The 19068-nt window shown below is 42.4% G+C and overlaps 1 protein-coding gene across 8 annotated transcripts in view; it reads right to left on the minus strand.

The window, feature by feature from the left end:
• The window catches only part of LOC139371285 (forkhead box protein P1-B-like), a 232575-nt gene that overhangs the window by 31599 nt on the left and 181908 nt on the right, over positions 1-19068 (minus strand). For 6 of the 8 annotated variants that reach the window (XM_071111578.1, XM_071111574.1, XM_071111572.1 and 3 more), the window contains 3 exons: positions 15871-16021; positions 8120-8306; positions 616-729 (listed from right to left, as the gene is read on the minus strand). In XM_071111578.1, the coding sequence (XP_070967679.1) occupies positions 616-729; positions 8120-8306; positions 15871-16021 (452 nt within the window). The remainder of the gene's footprint in view (positions 1-615; positions 730-8119; positions 8307-15870; positions 16022-19068) is intronic. The other 2 variants (XM_071111577.1, XM_071111575.1) reach the window with 1 other exon arrangement.

Below are 19068 nucleotides of genomic sequence, written 5' to 3' on the forward strand. Positions count from 1 at the left end.
CAGCAGGAGAGAAGAAGAGAACAGCAAACAGAACGAGAGAGAAAGAAAGCAAGGGAAAGACAGAGAGAGCTGAGTGAGGAAAGCAAAAGCACAAATCCCTGTCCAGTGACAAGGACAAACATGCGGGGCTCCCTGAGTGTTGGCTGCCACAGATAAACATTCTCCCGTTGTTTGTTTGGGAAAAATGGCCAGAATCACCATGGGGACTGCACTTATCACAGGAATTAGAGGCCCCTGCAGGGCCCAGTGGAGACCACACCCCATCACTATCATAGAGGAACAACAACACACCTAGCATCTCCACACACACACACACACACACACACACACACACACACACACACACACACACACACACACACACACACACACACACACACACACACACACACACACACACACACACTACACACACACACTACACACACACTACACACACACACACACACAAATAACCCGTTACACCTGTAGTGTCACTAAGCCCCATAGGAAACATAGCCTTAATCGGCCCAAGAAGAGGGCCAAGCAGAGGGGGAACATAGACAAGATACTGGAATGTCTGACGGACAAAGAAAACAGAACAGTGAGATGCAGCCTAAAAGCTATGAAACTTACTTCAGGAATGACTGGAAGTCCTCAAACACCGCCTCGCATCCAGGCCACTTGCAAACCCCGTGCCCATAAAGCGGGTGACTGTGGTGAGAGTGTTGGTAGTCGTCTAGCGTGGATCTGTAAGAGACAGACAAAGAGATAAACACAAACATTAATTCCTACTTATTAACAGTGTCAGTGCGAACAATGTTTCATTGGCATGTTACAGAAGTACACCACTTAAAATTGAGGATGTTGATGGGTTTGGTGAGAATTCCCCTTGTGTTGTCTCAACACAAAAGCCTTCCTTTGAGTTGACCTTTGAACTGCGGGCAGTGTGAAATCAGTGTAGCTTTGTGATCTCTGCTTCCTCTCTGGCTGGAGGGGGTGGTCCTTGTAGGGGCAGTCCTTGTGAGAGGGACTAAAAGCAATCAATATGTCATTATTTACTGTCAGTGATCCGAGTAGCTGCCCACTTTGATCCAGGCAGCCAGGGGTTCCCTAAGACCTTACTGCTGAACCCTTTCCCAGAACCCACCTGGAGGAACAGACAACAGGAAGCCCCCAAATCCATCTGCCAGCCTCCCGTCAAGCACAAACAGTAAACACCAAACACTCCCGTCTGCTAGCAATTTATTTACCGGTCAACGGATGGACCAACCGACGTCAGCAGGGGCCAAACGCGCACGTCGGAGGAGCGGCTTACGGCTTCACAACATCAGCTGTAAATACCAGGACCGTCCAGATAAACAAACTATACAAAAACTTACATATAGCGTTGCAAGTCGAAACAGTAGGATGCAGAAGCATGTGCATGTAGAGAACGAGACAGTCTACCATATGGAGACAGGCACTGTACAAGCCACACAAGTCTCAGCTACAAGAGCCTGGGGGACTGTCCTGTATCACTACCACCTGTGTTTCTAGTGGCCCTGTAGTCTAGCACACCACTGCAGCTTACATACTGGCCCGTTCTGCAGGAGGCTGAGAAGGGAGAGGGCAAGGGAAGATTCATTAGACCCAAATCCTCACAGATTCATATGGAGATGCTCTGTGTGTATTTTGCTCTCCTTAGGATGACTGTTAAAGATCCCTCGCAAAATTGAACCATTCCTAACACATCCATCTGCAATGCATTAAAAATAAAGTAGCAAAGCTTTACCTCAAGAGGGTCGTCACAGGTTTTCTTGTGTTATAATTACTTGCTTAAGAGTTCACATTGTTCATAACATGTGATAATTGCATTGCAATTAGGGAGCAGTGAAGCATTCATGAATGCGTTTAACATTCAAAAAATCTGAAATATAAAAAATATATATGAATTATGCATATGCATTAAGACCTCTGTTTTGATACAGCTAATAAATAGATGGTAGAATAAATATTATAATGACTTTTTAACAAGAAAATGTGTGGACTGGTGAATGTTGCGCTGATTTTATATTTAAAGAGCTGCTTTTTAAAATGATTTCCGAGTAGCCCTGTTGGTTAATTGTGTATTAATAAGATATTGAATTGTGGAGTGTGCCCTGGGAGTCAGTGAGCACAGAACTCTGAAGGAGCTTGTGGCAGAAAGACCCTTTTAAACAGCAGATGACTAAACAGTGGTAAATGACAGAATTTACACCAAATCAGCTACATTAGTGCAATAGAAGAAGTGCCCGGGATTCTGGGGGGGGGTTCTCCCTATTGTGACCTCATTCTCATTCAGCACTAGGAGAGAAAAAACATCTCCTCTCCTCAGCTCTCTCTCTCTCAGATCCTGTGGTGGAGTTAAATGTGACTCGCACCCTGGGCAGGTCTGTCAGGATGCTATTATTGTCAGGCTGCCTGGGGGAAGATAACTCTAATGATCTTGTAACAGCAATGAGGGAAACCATGCCATCTGCATCCTGTATAGAATAGGAACAAAAAGCTTCTCTACCTAGACGGAACATGGCCAAATCTTCCAGGTGTTGTTTATCCGTACACACCAACAACACATAGGCATACCATAATGCCGGCATAAAGACAACCACAGCACACAATCTGTCTGTTTTTGAGGACGGTGACTTATATCATCAACAAGGCATGATCCTAGGGACTATAAAGTACACTAGGGCACTCAGTGTGATTATTGGTAGCTAACAGAGAGAGGTTTGATGTTTCTACCAAGCTGGGTCAGAGTCTGGACATGGCCTGTCTGGAAAGCCAGTCACAACACGGTCTATCATCTCTCAGAGTGGGTATAGATGACTGCCTGCTCTTCTGTGGCCTCCCTAGGGCTCTCCAGACCCCCCGCCAATCAAGGGTTTATCCCGTAATTATTTAATTATAATTTTACGTGTGTAAAACAAATTAAAGGCAAGAAAGGGGCGTGTCGTGCCAAATCAGATTATTTATCTCCTTAACAGATTGCTGAGCTGAAGTCCCTGAGCTGTGGTTACTGATGGTTGCTGGGAAGTAAGTGGGCCAAATGCTATGTGAGATGAATGCTCTCGCTCTCTCCAGCTCTCCCTCGCTTTCTATCTCCATCTCTCTATCTCCATATCTCTCTCCATATCTCTATCTCCATATCCCTCTCTCTACACTCTTAGAAAAAAGGGTCCCAAAAGAGTTCTTTGGCTGTCCCCATAAGAGAACCCTTTTTGGTTCCAGGTAAAACTATTTTGGGTTCCATGTAGAACCCTCTGTAAAAAGGTTTCTACATGGAAACCAAAAGGGTTACCTGGAACCAAAAATAGTTACAGTATACCTGGAACCAAAAAGGATTCTCCTATGGGGACAGCCAAATAACCCTTTTGGAACCCTGTTTTCTAAGAGTGTAGAGAGAGGGATATGGAGATAGAGAGATATATGGAGAGAGAGAGACATGGAGATAGAAAGAGATGGATGTGTATTTTTTCTCCATCTCTCTCTCCTTCTCTCCATCTCCATGTCTCTCCCTCTCTCCATCTCCATGTCTCTCTCTCTCTCCATCTCCATGTCTCTCTCTCTCCATCTCCATGTCTCTCTCTCTCCATCTCCATGTCTCTCTCTCTCCATCTCCATGTCTCTCTCTCTCCATCTCCATGTCTCTCTCTCTCCATCTCCATCTCTCCCTCTCCATCTCTCTCTCTCTCACACACAAAATGAGCGCAGCATAGGGATGGGGAATTTAAGTCAGATACAGATTGGATGCATTTCATTGAAATAAGCAAATCATTGAACTAAGAGACCTGGCTCACAGGGGTATTTCTCTCCTCACAATCCTAAACTCAGAGCAGGATGAATGACAGACAAACATATCTTCACCATATTGGTGTGATTCAGTCAGGATCCCTGTCTGTGAGTGAGGGCTCTTTGAGGCTGCTAAAAGCTGGAGCAACATCTCATCTGCGCCGGCAGTGATTGAATTTCTCCTCCTTCCTTAAGACGGAAGTGAAAAGGCTGTGAATAATGCCTGTGGATGCACTTAAGGTTTTAGTTGCAGGCGTCGCTGTGCCTGGGCAGATTTTATATGACACATGAAACTAACTACATGGTACTTAGGGCTAGCTGTAAACCAATCTGAGCCCGGACGGGAAAGCAGGTCCATCAGCAGAGTGGCTTGTTTCTGTTGCATGACAAAAGGACTTACAAAACCACATCAATTAAAAGTTCATTAAGTTCAGCGCTAGGAGGATGAGTGGATGCTCTCTATTTACACGCAGCCCAGGCCATTATCTAAAACCTGATTATTCAAATCCCTGGATTATAACAGACATTTCTCACAGCCTTGCATGGAATAATCACGCCACATAATGTTTCCTTCATTTTCTATTCTTCCCAAGGATTCTGATTAGAATGGTGTCTGCATCATCAAAAGAGAGGAATAATGTTCTTTATAGTTATATGATTTAAGCACATGGAAATTAACACAAACAGGATTATTGGTTGTATGAATTTAAATAAGCATCATGCAGTGTTTAATAGGGATTTTTTAATGCTCATTTATGTCAGTCATCTATATTTTAAAGCCGGGTTTGGAAACCTTTTTTGCCATCCACAGAAGAGAGACGGGTGAGAAATCACCTGTTTGGGTTTCTACTCTGAATATTCAACCCCAGATTGCCTCCTTCACTTGAACGTGTGCTAAACTGCTGTTGGCGTCTTTTTTCATCTCTGTCAGGGAGCGCAAGGCGTCGGGGGCAGCCTTTCACACACATCTTCTCCAATGTTTCATGGAGCCTTCAGCTGGGCCTTGTTGTTTCTCTCTTCCCACTGATGGTTGTTGTTGTTGGTTCACAACTGAAGACGTGTGATGGAGGGAGCGTGTCAATATTTCCCCCTCCGATTAATCTTCAGCCATAGGGATGAGAGCGCTGACTGACTGGCTAACTGACTGACTGAGCAGACTGGATGCATCAGAGCCTGTGGATACTGTCTGCAGTGAGCTAGGAGAGGTGTCACTGAAGCTTGATGTGTGTGTGTGTGTGTGTGTGTGTGTGTGTGTGTGTGTGTGTGTGTGTGTGTGTGTGTGTGTGTGTGTGTGTGTGTGTGTGTGTGTGTGTGTGTGTGTGTGTGTGTGTGTGTGTGTGTGTGTGTGTGTGTGGAACAGTGTGTGAAAAGGACAGGGGGGGTCTATCTTTGTTTCCATGTAATGTTTAAGCGAAATATGGACATTTTGTGAGACCTTATAGTCAAAATATATGAAAGGAGAGTCAAAATACTGATGTCATACCACTTGACCTAAAATGTCTCACATTATCTTTAAATAAATGTACACCACCGTTCAAAAGTCGGGGTCACTTAGAAATGTCCTTGTTTTTGAAAGAAAAGGAAATGTTTTGTCTATTAAAATAACATCAAATTGATCAGAAATACAGTGTAGACATTGTTAATGTAAATTACTATTGTAGCTGGAAATGGCAGATGTTGTATGGAATATCTACATAGGCGTACAGAAACCCATTATCAGCAACCATCACTCCTGTGTTCCAATGTCACGTTGTGTTAGCTAATCCAAGTTTATCATTTTAAAAGGCTAATTGATCATTTGAAAACCCTTTTGCAATTATGTTAGCACAGCTGAAAACTGTTTTTCTGATTAAAGAAGCAATACAACTGGCCTTCTTCAGACTAGTTAAGTATCTGGAGCAAAAGCATTTGTGGTTTCGATTACAGGCTCAAAATGACCGGAAACAAATAACTTTCTTCTGAAACTCATCAGTCTATTCTTGTTCTGAGAAATGAAGGCTATTCCATGCAAGAAATTTACAAGAAACTGAAGATCTCGTACAACACTATGTACTATTCCCTTAACCAGAATAGAAAGAGGAGTGGGAGGCCCCGGTGCACAACTGAGCAAGAGGACAAGTACATTAGAGTGTCTAGTTTGAGAAACAGACGCCTCACAAGTCCTCAACTGGGCCAGCATCCCGGAGTCACCTCTTCACCGTTGACGTTGAGACTGGTGTTTTGCGGGTACTATTTAATTAAGCTGCCAGTTGAGGACTTGTGAGGCATCTGTTTCTCAAACTAGACACTCTAATGTACTTGTCCTCTTGCTTAATTGTGCACCGGGGCCTCCCACTCCTCTTTTTATTCTGGTTAGAGCCAGTTTGCGCTGTTCTGTGAAGGGAGTAGTACACAGCATTGAACGAGATCTCTAGTTTCTTGGCAATTTCTCACATGGAATAGTCTTAATTTCTCAGAACAAGAATAGACTGATGAGTTTCTGAAGATGGTTCTCTGTTTCTGGCCATTTTGAGCCTGTAATCGAACCCAGGAATTCTGATGCTCCAGATACTCAACTAGTCTACAGAAGGCCAGTTTTGTTGCTTCTTTAATAAGCACAACAGTTTTCAGCTGTGCTAACACAATTGCAAAATAGTTTTCTGATGATCAATTAGCCCTTTCAAATGATACATCTGGATTAGCTAACAGAACGTGACATTGGAACACAGGAGTGATGGTTGCTGATAATGGGTCTCTGTACGCCTATGTAGATATTCCATACAAAATCAGCCATTTCCAGCTACAATAGTCATTTACAACATTAACAATGTCTACACTGTATTTCTGATCAATTTTGTTTTCTTTTAATGGACAAAACATGTGCTTTTCTTTAAAAAACAAGGACATTCCTAAGTGACCCCAAACTTTTGAACGGTAGTGTATGTGATGAACGAGTATCCCATAATCAGTAAAACATATCGCTTTTATTTGCTTCCAAATAAGGCATTCCAAGTTCCCTCATTACGATTGAGAGCAGTGTGAGATCTCCACTACCAACATAGAACACTATCTATCTGCCTGCCTGTGTTTGAACCTCTCTCCACCTCCCTGAGCTTGATGGTTTATAGTGCTAAACGTGTTTTCATCTGCAGTGCTTTCATAATGACACATAGGTTTTGATCAGCGAAACACAAGTCAGATGTTGTGCAGTGAGCTCATGGCGCCTGGAGGCTCCTCACCAGCAGTTCAGAGATCAGCGCCTCAGTGCAAGAAAACAAGTCAATGTGTTGGATGCCAAATTAATTCCTTCCTTAAAGACACAGTGGCTCAGGGAAATATTTCTGAAAACGTACAAATATCACGTCAAGCATCCAGTGAAAAGAGGAGTTTTCTGACATAGATCTTGCATACATATCAACATACTTTTCAAATATCTATAGTGTATTTTTTAAATCATGTAATATTAAACAGTCTCTATTTGACGTATTCAAATTAACGTTGGAATGAACTTGACTTATCTAATATAATGATAATTACTATTTGAATAAAGAATGCATTCCGAACATATTGACGCAGAGCAATTCAGACACTACAGTTCATTGACTGTCACACCTACAGAAGGCTAGTTGTCATAAACGTCACTATCCGGAAGGAAAGCGAAGGTTGCAGTGTGTGTGTGTTTTTCTGTTGTTGTGAGGACGTTGGTAATTTGAATTGTATTTAACCAAACAGAGCCCTGCACGTCACAGCTGCAGTTTCCTAAGTGCAACTGAAATAACAGCACCCTTGACCCTCTAATTAATAGTGTGCTGATCCCATTTCCATTACTGCAATCTAAAGTCCAAATCACTCCCTCGCTCCCAGGTGTTTCACTGCAATTCCCAGGTGCATTCTGACACACAGAACAAGCTTGTGTCTTAATGAAAACAGTAAGGTACTTACAAACTATAAATTAATATTCATCTGTGGGCAAAGCCCTATGGGAACATGTCCATCAACTTAGGCCCCTTCAAGGAATTGCAGTTTTAAATAGGGAATATGTAGGCCTCCTGTTTTCTTTATTCAAAGATGACAGTAAAGAGAATGTCACACATAATGAGTTCCAGTTTTGTTTCATAAAGTAGAAAGGAAACGTATGCCTAGTTGCACCCCAGTTTAGAAAAAGAGGTCAGATTGTGGCGAATATCATAATCTGTGGTTGTTAAATCAATGAGCAGAACATCAGTGATACATTAGTGATACATTCAGTCACAACCCATTCCCTGGAAATATAAAACCTATTGTGCCCAGCGTGTTACACTGAAGCTGTTGGATCAGGAGGAAGAGGACGACAGACAAGAGAGAAACTCACCCTTCTCTCTTCAGAGAATGGCTCATGTACTGTCCATTGGTGGAGGCGTGTTGGTTGAGGAGGGGCTTCTTGGGGGGTTGTGGCGAGGACAGGTCCAGGCCGCGGCGGCCGTTGCTGTTGTTGCTGTTCTCTTCCTTCAAGTTCGTCACCTCCTTCCACAGCTGCTGAAGCTCTGCTGGATTTATGCCTGAAACAAACAAATTGGATAATTAAATCAATTAACAGCTAATCTAACTCTCTTCGTCACGTAATTAAATCAAAGGGCCTGTAAACAAAGCTGAGTATTAATGAGAAAATATCCCACTAGAGGGTAATGCACTGAGAGCGCTTGTACCCTCCCGCTCTCTCTCTGTGATCTGAAGCGTGTTTGTATACACAAATCCCTGGCATTCACGCGCATTTCATGCCCACAGTAAATAATTAACATCCAGACAAGGCATGAAATCTGAATAATCACCATCATTTCTTGTACAAGAGGAGAGGCAGAACACACACAAAAAGTTTACAATAGCAATGTTACAACCAAAACAGCCCACACCACCCCACCTCCTCCAGAAACAGGACCCTGGGGTAATATTCTGAAAAGCGCATTAATGTGCAAAATACTTAAAGCTCTGCACCGCCTCCAATTGACACAGAAGACTTAAACCTCGTTTAACGAGTCAAGCACACTGCAGCTAACACAGCAGCCTTCTAAAGAGAAACATCTATTGAAGACAGAAGACATTTTCTTGTGTCGGAACACATACACAGAGAGAGCGTGTTTTCTGTGCTGCTGTCTGACAGCCGTCCTGACACCCTGGGCCAGATTGGGGATGAGGAAGAATAATGCTGTGTTTGTACACCCCAGTTTCCATGTCTGAGAGAACCTAGCCATTGTTTGAACACAATGTATATGTGTCTGTATATATAGTGTCTGTTACCACTAGCAGGAGAAGCCTGCTTTCATTTGACATAAATGAGGCAAAAGCTGATAAGAAAAATAATATTCCGCCCGTGAGGATATGTTCTCTAGCCGTTTGTATTATGGTTCAGAAAAGTATTTGGTTAATCCATATTTTTTATAGCATATTAAAATATCCAATATGGGAATGTGTGCACATTTGTGAATTTAATAGGAGCGCGATGGGCAAGACCACTCGTTTAACATTACAATTAATTAAATCTATTCTCAAAATGAGCAATGGCAAATGAAAGATGATTTGCACATGCTTATCTCGGGTGGGTTTATAGTCTCCAGATGTTTTATCGCTCGCTCTATAGATACCAGAAGTGGCCCTTTCAAGCGCCAGATCGTAATACATTTTGCAAAATGCTTAGTCTTAATTTATTCCTGTTGTGGAAAATAACTGTAAAATGAAGATCTCAATAAGATCAGCAAAAATATATTTTATTTGATAAGCTACAAAAGATTTTAATTATGCTCGTAATGGAGAACATTGGCCTAATGATGCCAAGGACTCTGGAGAGACACAGGGGCTAAGAACTGTGAAATGAGTCTGATAGGATTGCTGTAAATTCACACTAGATCGTTTGCATATCAAAGAGCAGGAAATGATTGCAGGACAAATCAATAACCTTTCCACGTGCTCTCCTCTATTCTGCCTGCCCTGTATTCTCTCATTCTCTCTTTCTGTCTTACTCCTTGATGTACCTTCATCGAAGGACACAGCCCTGACAGACAAAACATGCCAAATGATTCTGTTTGCACAAAAGCATGCTAATCCTTCGGTTGTTGCTTCTCACTTGTCTTATTAAAGGCACATTGTTGTTTTGATGGAGGGAAGGATCCTTGGAGGGAAAGTTTTCTATGATGATGGTTTGTCTGGATGGGGAAGGTCACTGGTAGAGCGAGTGTCCTGTGCTTCGACAGCGGGAACAATAATTTTCCCCCCACTTTGTGCCCAGTGACAGTGGGCGATGTATTTTTAGCCTGTGTGGCTGACAGGGCAGCCCACTCTCCCTCAATTACCAGCCAGTCCTGGTGACCCCAACACCACTGTTTACTCAGATGAAACAGCTCCCATAGACTCCTCTGATGACAGAGGTAACGGACTGGGACCAAGCGGTCTCCTTTATTTCTCTCTCTTCCCCTCTATCCTCCACTCCCACGCCCTTCTCTTATTAAACTACCTTGTCCTCATTGGATCTCTGGAAACCGAGGGTCGTTCAAGATAACACCATGAATGACAATAAAATGTAGTGCTATGAAAATCTCAAATAGTATTATATTCTAGGTTTGGACAAACAGCTTTTTATTCTACCTGAGAAGGCAGCATCTGATTTAAATGGTAGACATAGAGTACAACATACAGTATAACACTGATGTCTAAATCTATGGTAGACATACAGTATAACACTGATCTCTAAATCCTTTTCTGTATATCTAGTATTTTCAAATGCAGGATTAGTTAATCCCTTTTTCCATTTTTCAACAAAACTATTCCACACACTATAGGTTGGAAAAACAGACAAGCATTTCAAAAAAATGTATGTTGTTGGGACACTTGATTGATCACCGGCCTGGCAACTCAATTTTACCGCTGCAGGTAGCTTAGGCACCCAGACAGGACGTGCTCCTCAACCTTTTCCCGTCCTTGTACCTCCGTACCCAGGTGACCATGTTCAAGCAAGCAGAATGTTGATTTAAGGTGCATAATGACATCAGTTGCAGGTCATCATCCACAGAATAAAAAATAGCCCCTATGCTTCGGGCTCTTTCAACTCTGCTGTTGCTTTTCACACAGAGCCAATACCATGGGGGGACGGTGACACCGCTATTAGTTTATTGTTCCATCTGGCAGAGACCTCTGGTGCACCACTGTTTATGTTCCTGTAATCACCGGCCAAGTGATATGCATCCCTTAGGCCTAAAATATGTTAACTCCTAATGCTGCAGGAACTATTACCAATGTCGCGCTGCTGGCCAAATCAATCATTGACTGGGGGAGCGTATTACCTGCCGCTGTCCCTGATGTGCCGCTGCTGCACTGCGAACGGCTTCGTACTTTGCCACGTTTTTTGCATTTGTCTTGTCACTGTCTCATTGCCCTCTCCTGGACAACTTAACTGATGTTCTCCAGCGATGAGAGCATCTGTCTGTTACAGCACAGCCTGGGAGGCCATGGAGCCACAAAACACACTTTAGCCAATCAGGGGAGGCACGGAGAGGGGCGATCAGCGACACATACACACACACCTGGCAGCTGCACCTGGGAGAATGGAGAGCAGAGCGAGCACTGCTGTCTCACTCACTCTCCACAGGTCAAAAGGAAAGGCTTTTGGGGGGAGGAGGGGAGGTGGGCGCTGGATCAAATGTATATTTATGAGAGTTATATCCTCCCCAAACACATTTTTGTAATTTATAACAGATATTGTCTGACCGCTTCCATGACTTTGAACATTAATGTCAAAATAATTTACCGCGAGAGAAACAAATTAAAGTCCAGATAAAGAGAACAACTGGTTATCATCCAAGTCACACTCTTCAAGCTTCTACTAAATGACTTCCCTCACTTCTGGTACTAAATGACTTCCTTCACTTCTGGTACTAAATGACTTCCTTCACTTCTGGTACTAAATGACTTCCTTCACTTCTGGTACTAAATGACTTCCTTCACTTCTGGTACTAAATGACTTCCTTCACCTCTGGTATTAAATGACCTCCCTCACTTCTGGTACTAAATTACTGCCTTCACTTCTGGTACTAAACTGGATGCAGTCTATCACAGTGCCATCCGTTTTGTTACCAAATCACCTTATACCACCCACCACTGCGACCTGTATGCTCTAGTCGGCTGGCCCTCGCTTCATATTCGTTGCCAGACCCACTGGCTCCAGGTCATCTATAAGTCTATGCTAGGTAAAGCTCCACCTTATCTCAGCTCACTGGTCACGATAACAACACCCACACCCACACATTCCAGCAGGTATATCTCACTGATCATCCCCAAAGCCAACACCTCATTTGGCCGCCTTTCCTTCCAGTTCTCTGCTGCCAGTGACTGGAACGAATTGCAAAAATAAGCTGAAGTTGGAGACTTTTATTTCCCTCACCAACTTTAAACATCAACTATCTGAGCAGCTAACCAATCGCTGCAGTTGTACATAGTCCATCTGTAAATAGCCCACCCAGTCTACGTACCTCATCCCCATACTGTTTTTATTTTTATTTACTTTTCTGCTCTTTTACACACCAGTATATCTACTAGCACATCATCATCTGCTCATTTATCACTCCATTGTTAATCTGCTAAATTGTACTTATTCGCTCCTATGGCCTATTTATTGCCTACCTTCTCATGCCTTTTGCACACACTGTATATAGACTTTCTATTTTCTACTGTGTCATTGACTTGTTTATTGTGTTATTGGCTTGTTTATTGTTTACTCCATGTGTAATTCTGTGTTGTTGTCTGTGTCACACTGCTTTGCTTTATCTTGGCCAGGTTGCAGTTGTAAATGAGAACTTGTTCTCAACTAGTCTACCTGGTTAAATAAAGGTGAAAAAAAAAAGACTTCCTTCACTTCTGGTATTAAATGACTTCCTTCACTTCTGGTACTAACTGACTTCCTTCACTTCTGGTACTAAATGACTTCCTTCACTTCTGGTATTAAATGACTTCCTTCACTTCTGGTACTAAGTGACTTCCTTCACTTCTGGTATTATATGACTTCCTTCACTTCTGGTACTAAATGACTTCCTTCACTTCTGGTACTAAATTACTTCCTTCACTTCTGGTATTAAATGACTTCCTTCACTTCTGGTATTAAATGACTTCCTTCACTTCTGGTACTAAATGACTTCATTCACTTCTGGTACTAAATGACTTCCTTCACTTCTGGTACAAAATGACTTCCTTCACTTCGGGTACTGAATGACTTCCTTCACTTCGGGTACTGAATGACTTCCTTCACTTCTGGAATTAAATGACTTCCTTCACTTCTGGTACTAACTGACTTCCTTCACTTCTGGTACTAAATGACTTCCTTCACTTCTGGTATTAAATGACTTCCTTCACTTCTGGTACTAAGTGACTTCCTTCACTTCTGGTATTATATGACTTCCTTCACTTCTGGTACTAAATGACTTCCTTCACTTCTGGTACTAAATGACTTCCTTCACTTCTGGTATTAAATGACTTCCTTCACTTCTGGTATTAAATGACTTCCTTCACTTCTGGTACTAAATGACTTCATTCACTTCTGGTACTAAATGACTTCCTTCACTTCTGGTACAAAATGACTTCCTTCACTTCGGGTACTGAATGACTTCCTTCACTTCGGGTACTGAATGACTTCCTTCACTTCTGGTACAAAATGACTTCCTTCACTTCGGGTACTGAATGACTTCCTTCACTTCGGGTACTGAATGACTTCCTTCACTTCTGATACTAAATGACTTCCTTCACTTATGGTACTAAATTACTTCTGGTATTTAAATGATAACTCTATGTGATTATTCATGTCTATTGATAATGAAAATATGTTATACGGTCTCTATCAACATTTCAAGTAAGCACAAGACCATACAATACAAAAAATAAGCCATTTTATACATGTAAAATATGCATTACACGCCTCCTTATTCTAAAACATTCAGGGCGGCTGTTTTCCCAGAACACCATGAGAGCACAATATAATTATACTGCAATGAGAGAATGAATTTTCTAATAATTTGATTGTGATATCTGAATTTGAATAAAGAGGGAAAAAAGCATCTCTGTCTGATCATCACCTCAGTGTATAAAAGTCATCCTAATTCATTGGCTCAGTCCAAACACATAATCACCATGGTCCAAACAGAGCAGCAGAACACATTCTTTCTGCAGTGCTGCTTACTACGTGCTGAATATAGTAGATTAGATCTCAGCTCTGTAGGTCTCGGCTGCTGATGCATGAAAGAGTTTAGTGATGTGGAAAACAGAAAGGTCATCAATAACTTCAAACAGTCAAGCAGAAAATGTGTAGAATAGGAAGGGAAACTCAGCCTGATGGCAAGTGTTTTAACAGCTGTCTTACCATGAATGGTTTCCAAGGGCGGGCTAGCCAGGATCATCTCAGTAAAATAGTGAAACCAACCAACATTCTGTGTGGTAAGGTTCAATTCCTCATTTCAGATTGTATAAATAATAACAAAGAGAAACGATACCTTATTTGTATCTTAAACTGTCATCTGACAAAATATGGCTATAGTGTCCTGTTTGCTATTAGTCATGCTGTGAGACAGCCTAAGAGATATTTGATGACACTAAGTGTAAGCAAACAGTCAACAGGATGTTCAGTAACTGTTGTGCTATTCCATAAAGAACAGTAAACTGCCATATCACTGGTGTAATGCTTTACTCAAAAGGGCGTGTGTGTGTTTGCCAGATATCCAAAACAAGGTCATTCATAAGCGTACACTAACAGGCAGCACACCAGTGGCCACGCCTGTGCCTATGGCAATCGTCAGATTCCATACACAGTCCAAACAATAACATGATTGTACAAACCTTGTTTTTGTTTGCCCATTACCTAAGTTCCCCAGCCCTTCCACTTTATCGCCTTATCTTGTTTTTTCAAAACTGTTTGTCTTAGCCTGGAATGAATAGTCTATGTCATGTTCCAAAATGGTATGGAGGCTTTGTCATAGGGCTGCTCCTTAAGAAAATATTAAAAACAAATAAAGAAATAAACTTCCTGGCTAAACAACAAGCATTGACTCACACCACCATCCCCTTATGGGATATTTCACAATGAGAGGTTAAGTGGCAGTTTAGTAACAATGAGTATGTTTATGTGCACACTAATAATTCGATATTAAACTGATTATGGCTGTCGGCTGCGTATGGCATTAGTCATGTAAACACCTTACTCTGCTTATCTTAATCGGCGTGAGGTCAAAACCAATGTAAGCATACGCCGCTTAAAACACCTGGTTTTCTGAGCAACCTTTTGAGTCATCAGGACATGGAAACAGCTGAATTGGCGTTCCAGCTGTGTATTTGATCAGCATATGTGCTATCACAGGTAGCGCAAAGGGAAGTGAGTTGGGAAACAGTACGCATCTTAGAAATACTTTTCACATACAAACTATATATGTCCCAACTCAAAAAGGCTCGCAAAAAGAACATGTTTGCTGTGGTACAACATTTATGCTGATTTTCAGCATTTATTTAAGTCCCATCAACAGCCTCATTTCAGATGTTTCCATGGAAACAGGATTATTAAGGAAATCATTCTTCTTGCAAAACATGTAAATGTTTAAAGAAACTATTATTTTAATCTGATTATCCACAATAATGGTATTATTGTGTGCATGTAACCGTACTCATCAGTTCCACTCTTCCTCTAGCCTAAGGAGGCATTTCCCCCTGGTCAACACCCAGTATGATGTAATTCTAAGGAAAATGTATGAATGGAGAGACCAGAGAAAGAGGCTGGAGGGGAGAGGGCATCTCTACACCATGGTAGTCAAAGGGGGGGAACAGGGAAGATACACAGTACAGGCAGTATAAATAAAACAAGGGGGTAGATGGGGAACACTTCTAACAAGAGTTAGAGGGCACTAAATAAGGTGAATACTGTAGTCAAAGCATATGCAATATGATGTTTATCATTGGGACAAAGTGAATGCAGGTTATTTTAGAGTGTGTGTGTCTGTGTGTGTGTGTATGTGTGTGTGTTTGTGGGGAGGGTGCTGGGAGCAGGTGTGGTACGCAGTATAATCCCGTGTAGAGGTATGTTTCGCAGTAGAGTAGAGCACTGACCCTGAGTGAGCGAGTGCAGGGGCAGGGCGGTCTGTCCAGGCTGGATGGAGAGCAGGCCTTGTCTCTGGAGGTTGAGCAGGTGCTGCTGCTGGAGCTGTTGGACCTGCATGAGCTGCTGCTGGAAGGCCAACTGCTGGGCCTGCTGCTGCTGCTGAGGACGACACACACACACGCACGCACGCACACACGCACACACACACACACACACACTATAAGCAAACAAACAGGACATAGGTAATCCAGGGTAAACAAAAAATACTTTTACGAACTGTACATATTGATTGAACACAGAAAGAGACAGTTAAAGAACACATGTTGATACAACGGACAAACACATGCTGATCACAGTGTATTCTGTATGCCTGAACATTTGCTTCTGCACGTTAGGCCCTAGGTTAATACATACAGGATACAGTATGTTTACACACACACACACACACACACACACACACACACACACACACACACACACACACACACACACATACACACACAATCCCAATCGAACACATCAAACCCTACCACCTAAACTCTAACACATTCAGCACACTACAGTATGTGGGTTTGTCTAAGCACACTTCAGAACAGGTGCAGTATATGTCCCTCTTTCTCTTAATTAACCAGAAGTGTGGAGGCAAATGACAAACAATTAAACAACATAGTTAATCATTCATAATAAGAGCCATGGGATTTTAATTACACCTATTCATAATTCAGCAAACAACGTGTGACTAAATCAAAGTGTTTAATAACCACACGAGCTAGTCCCCCAACTCTCTCAGGCGTGGCACTGCTCTCAGGTAATTGCAGCAAGTAGAGTTGAATCATAGAGTGACTGAAGATCAGAGTCTTGCTCATCTTACAGCACTACATCTGCATTCTGAGAAAGTCAGTGTCTTCATTGAAATATGTATTTTTGACTTTAACTTTAATCATTTAATTTGTTTATTTCACTTTCGTATATTATCTATGTCACTTGCTAAGGTAATGTTAATATATGCTTCCCATGCTAATAAAGCCCCTTGAATTGAGAGAGAGAGAGAGAGAGAGAGAGAGAGAGAGAGAGAGAGAGAGGTGTAGTCAGAACAATAAACAGGAGGAAATGATCTAATATATCCCCAATCTTTTCCAAATCCAAACAAGTGGGTACAGTAGGTAACAGCGGAGTGGAGGAGTGACCCCAGTCTCAGCTTCACCATCAAAATATGGATTATTATTCCTTAAACAACAACTGGAGATAACGATCAATCAAGACAAAGCTCACCTTGTTATGTTTTCTATGACACATAAGGACGGCCAAACAAAATAAGCCTGGGAGAGGGCAGGATATTAGGCTGTATATGAGTACACAGCGCCAATTGTCAAGGCGGGGTGGGGGGCATTAAAAGCAACCCGGGCTGCCAAGCTGTGCACCGCACCCTGTTACCAAACACAGGATACACCACTATGTTTACTTCTCACAACTGAGCGCATACAAAAAAGGTCTCGGTGCAACGCTGCTGTCAGGTCACCCGCCGGCGGCTCAGAAACCGCTGAAATATCCAGATAAATTGTTCCCCCCTCCGCACGTCCTGGTTTGCCTGTCAAAGGTCTGCCGGGCTGGGATTCCCCTCCCTTCCCCTCCCCTCCCCTCATCCAGCCTCCTTCCCCACAGGCCCTGAACACAGTACAGTACACTGGTCTGATGTGGAGAGGCCTTCTCATTACAAAAGGTCAAATAGGGGGCGCTTTTATATTTGTCCTGTTTCACATGTACAAGTGTGTAACCTGCGAAATGGAAAAGTGTTTTTTTGCATATCCCACTCTCCCTGAGACACCCTCGGAGAGTGAGGTCACGGCCAGGGATCATATACGTTAGTCTGATCAGGAGGATTATGTAGTGAAATACTCATGGATTAGCATTAAAGCATGGGGCTAGATGAGAGGGTGCATTCATAAACACCTATTTCTATGGTTTATGACCTAAACTATATTGACGATTTGAATCAAATTTGATGAAGTGCTCATGCAGGCTTCAGTGTAATTAGTGATGCAGATAGCCTCTGATTCTTCCCATCTAAGAGCCTGTTTTTGAAAGGGTGTTGATTTTCAACAACAGTGTAAGAAGTTTCTTGTGTCTTCAATGGGACACTTCTCTGTACTGTAGCTCCTGTCTGTCTGACAGCATAAGACAATGCTAATGGTACTACGGGGGCGGGAGTTCACAGGGAACAATGTCTTTCATCAGTGCCTTAAATAAATATAGGGTGGCTTTTAAATTGCAACTGAATTTAACTCTCTCCCCTTCAGATTTCTTTCTTGTGGTCTCTTCAGCTGACAGCAGCTCCTGTGCTCTCCCAGCGCGAAGACACATTAAAACCCCCGGCCCAATAGACCAAATAAGAGGTTAACAAGAAGTGGCACGAGAGAAAAAAACAGTTCCTGACAAGGATAAAGAGTGGCAGTGGCAGCCCTTTATTGTCAAGCTTCAAATATAAAGTTAAAGATCTTTGAAAAACTACATTTTGATGTCTTTAAAATAAAAGAGGCACAAAGCAACAACAGGGGGTTATTGTCTGCCTGCCACAGGGGAGTTGAAGCGTGATTCTTATTCTGTCTTTTGATGGTTGTAGCAGCTAGAAATGCAATAGAAAGGGGAAAAAAGCAACACATCGGAGAGCAGGAGAGCCTCTCGAGGCTGCATCCATTTCCTGTGATCATACATAATACACTTCAAAAGATCTCCGTTCAGCTGATCAATTGCACCTCCTTCTGACTAGTACCCCCCTCCCTCTCAAACCCCCCAGCTCCAGTCATGTTTACATCAGATGCCACTTGGTGACAGGCCCTATCTGAGGCCGAGGAGCTCTGCTGTCACGTTGATTTATGGGAGCATCACACCACAGCTTGTCCAAACTGAAGCTTGCAGTTCATTAATTAGAGAAATGGGACTTTGAAGTCGGTAGCTTCAACAGTGTGTGTGTGTGTGTGTGTGTGTGTGTGTGTGTGTGTGTGTGTGTGTGTGTGTGTGTGTGTGAGAGAGAGCATGTGCGTGAATGTGTTTTTAACATTTGGCTTCATTTATATGCTTTTTTCCCCCACCCTCCCCAAACGTGGCTCTCAGATAGAAAATTCCCTGATTGTCTTTAAACTTCTTTTGACCGCACAATAATAATTTATTTGTCCAGAGTGATGCCTGTATCCGCGAGTCACTAACAC

This window comes from Oncorhynchus clarkii, chromosome 17, assembly GCF_045791955.1.
Source record: "Oncorhynchus clarkii lewisi isolate Uvic-CL-2024 chromosome 17, UVic_Ocla_1.0, whole genome shotgun sequence".
In the NCBI taxonomy this organism is placed as follows: domain Eukaryota; kingdom Metazoa; phylum Chordata; class Actinopteri; order Salmoniformes; family Salmonidae; genus Oncorhynchus; species Oncorhynchus clarkii.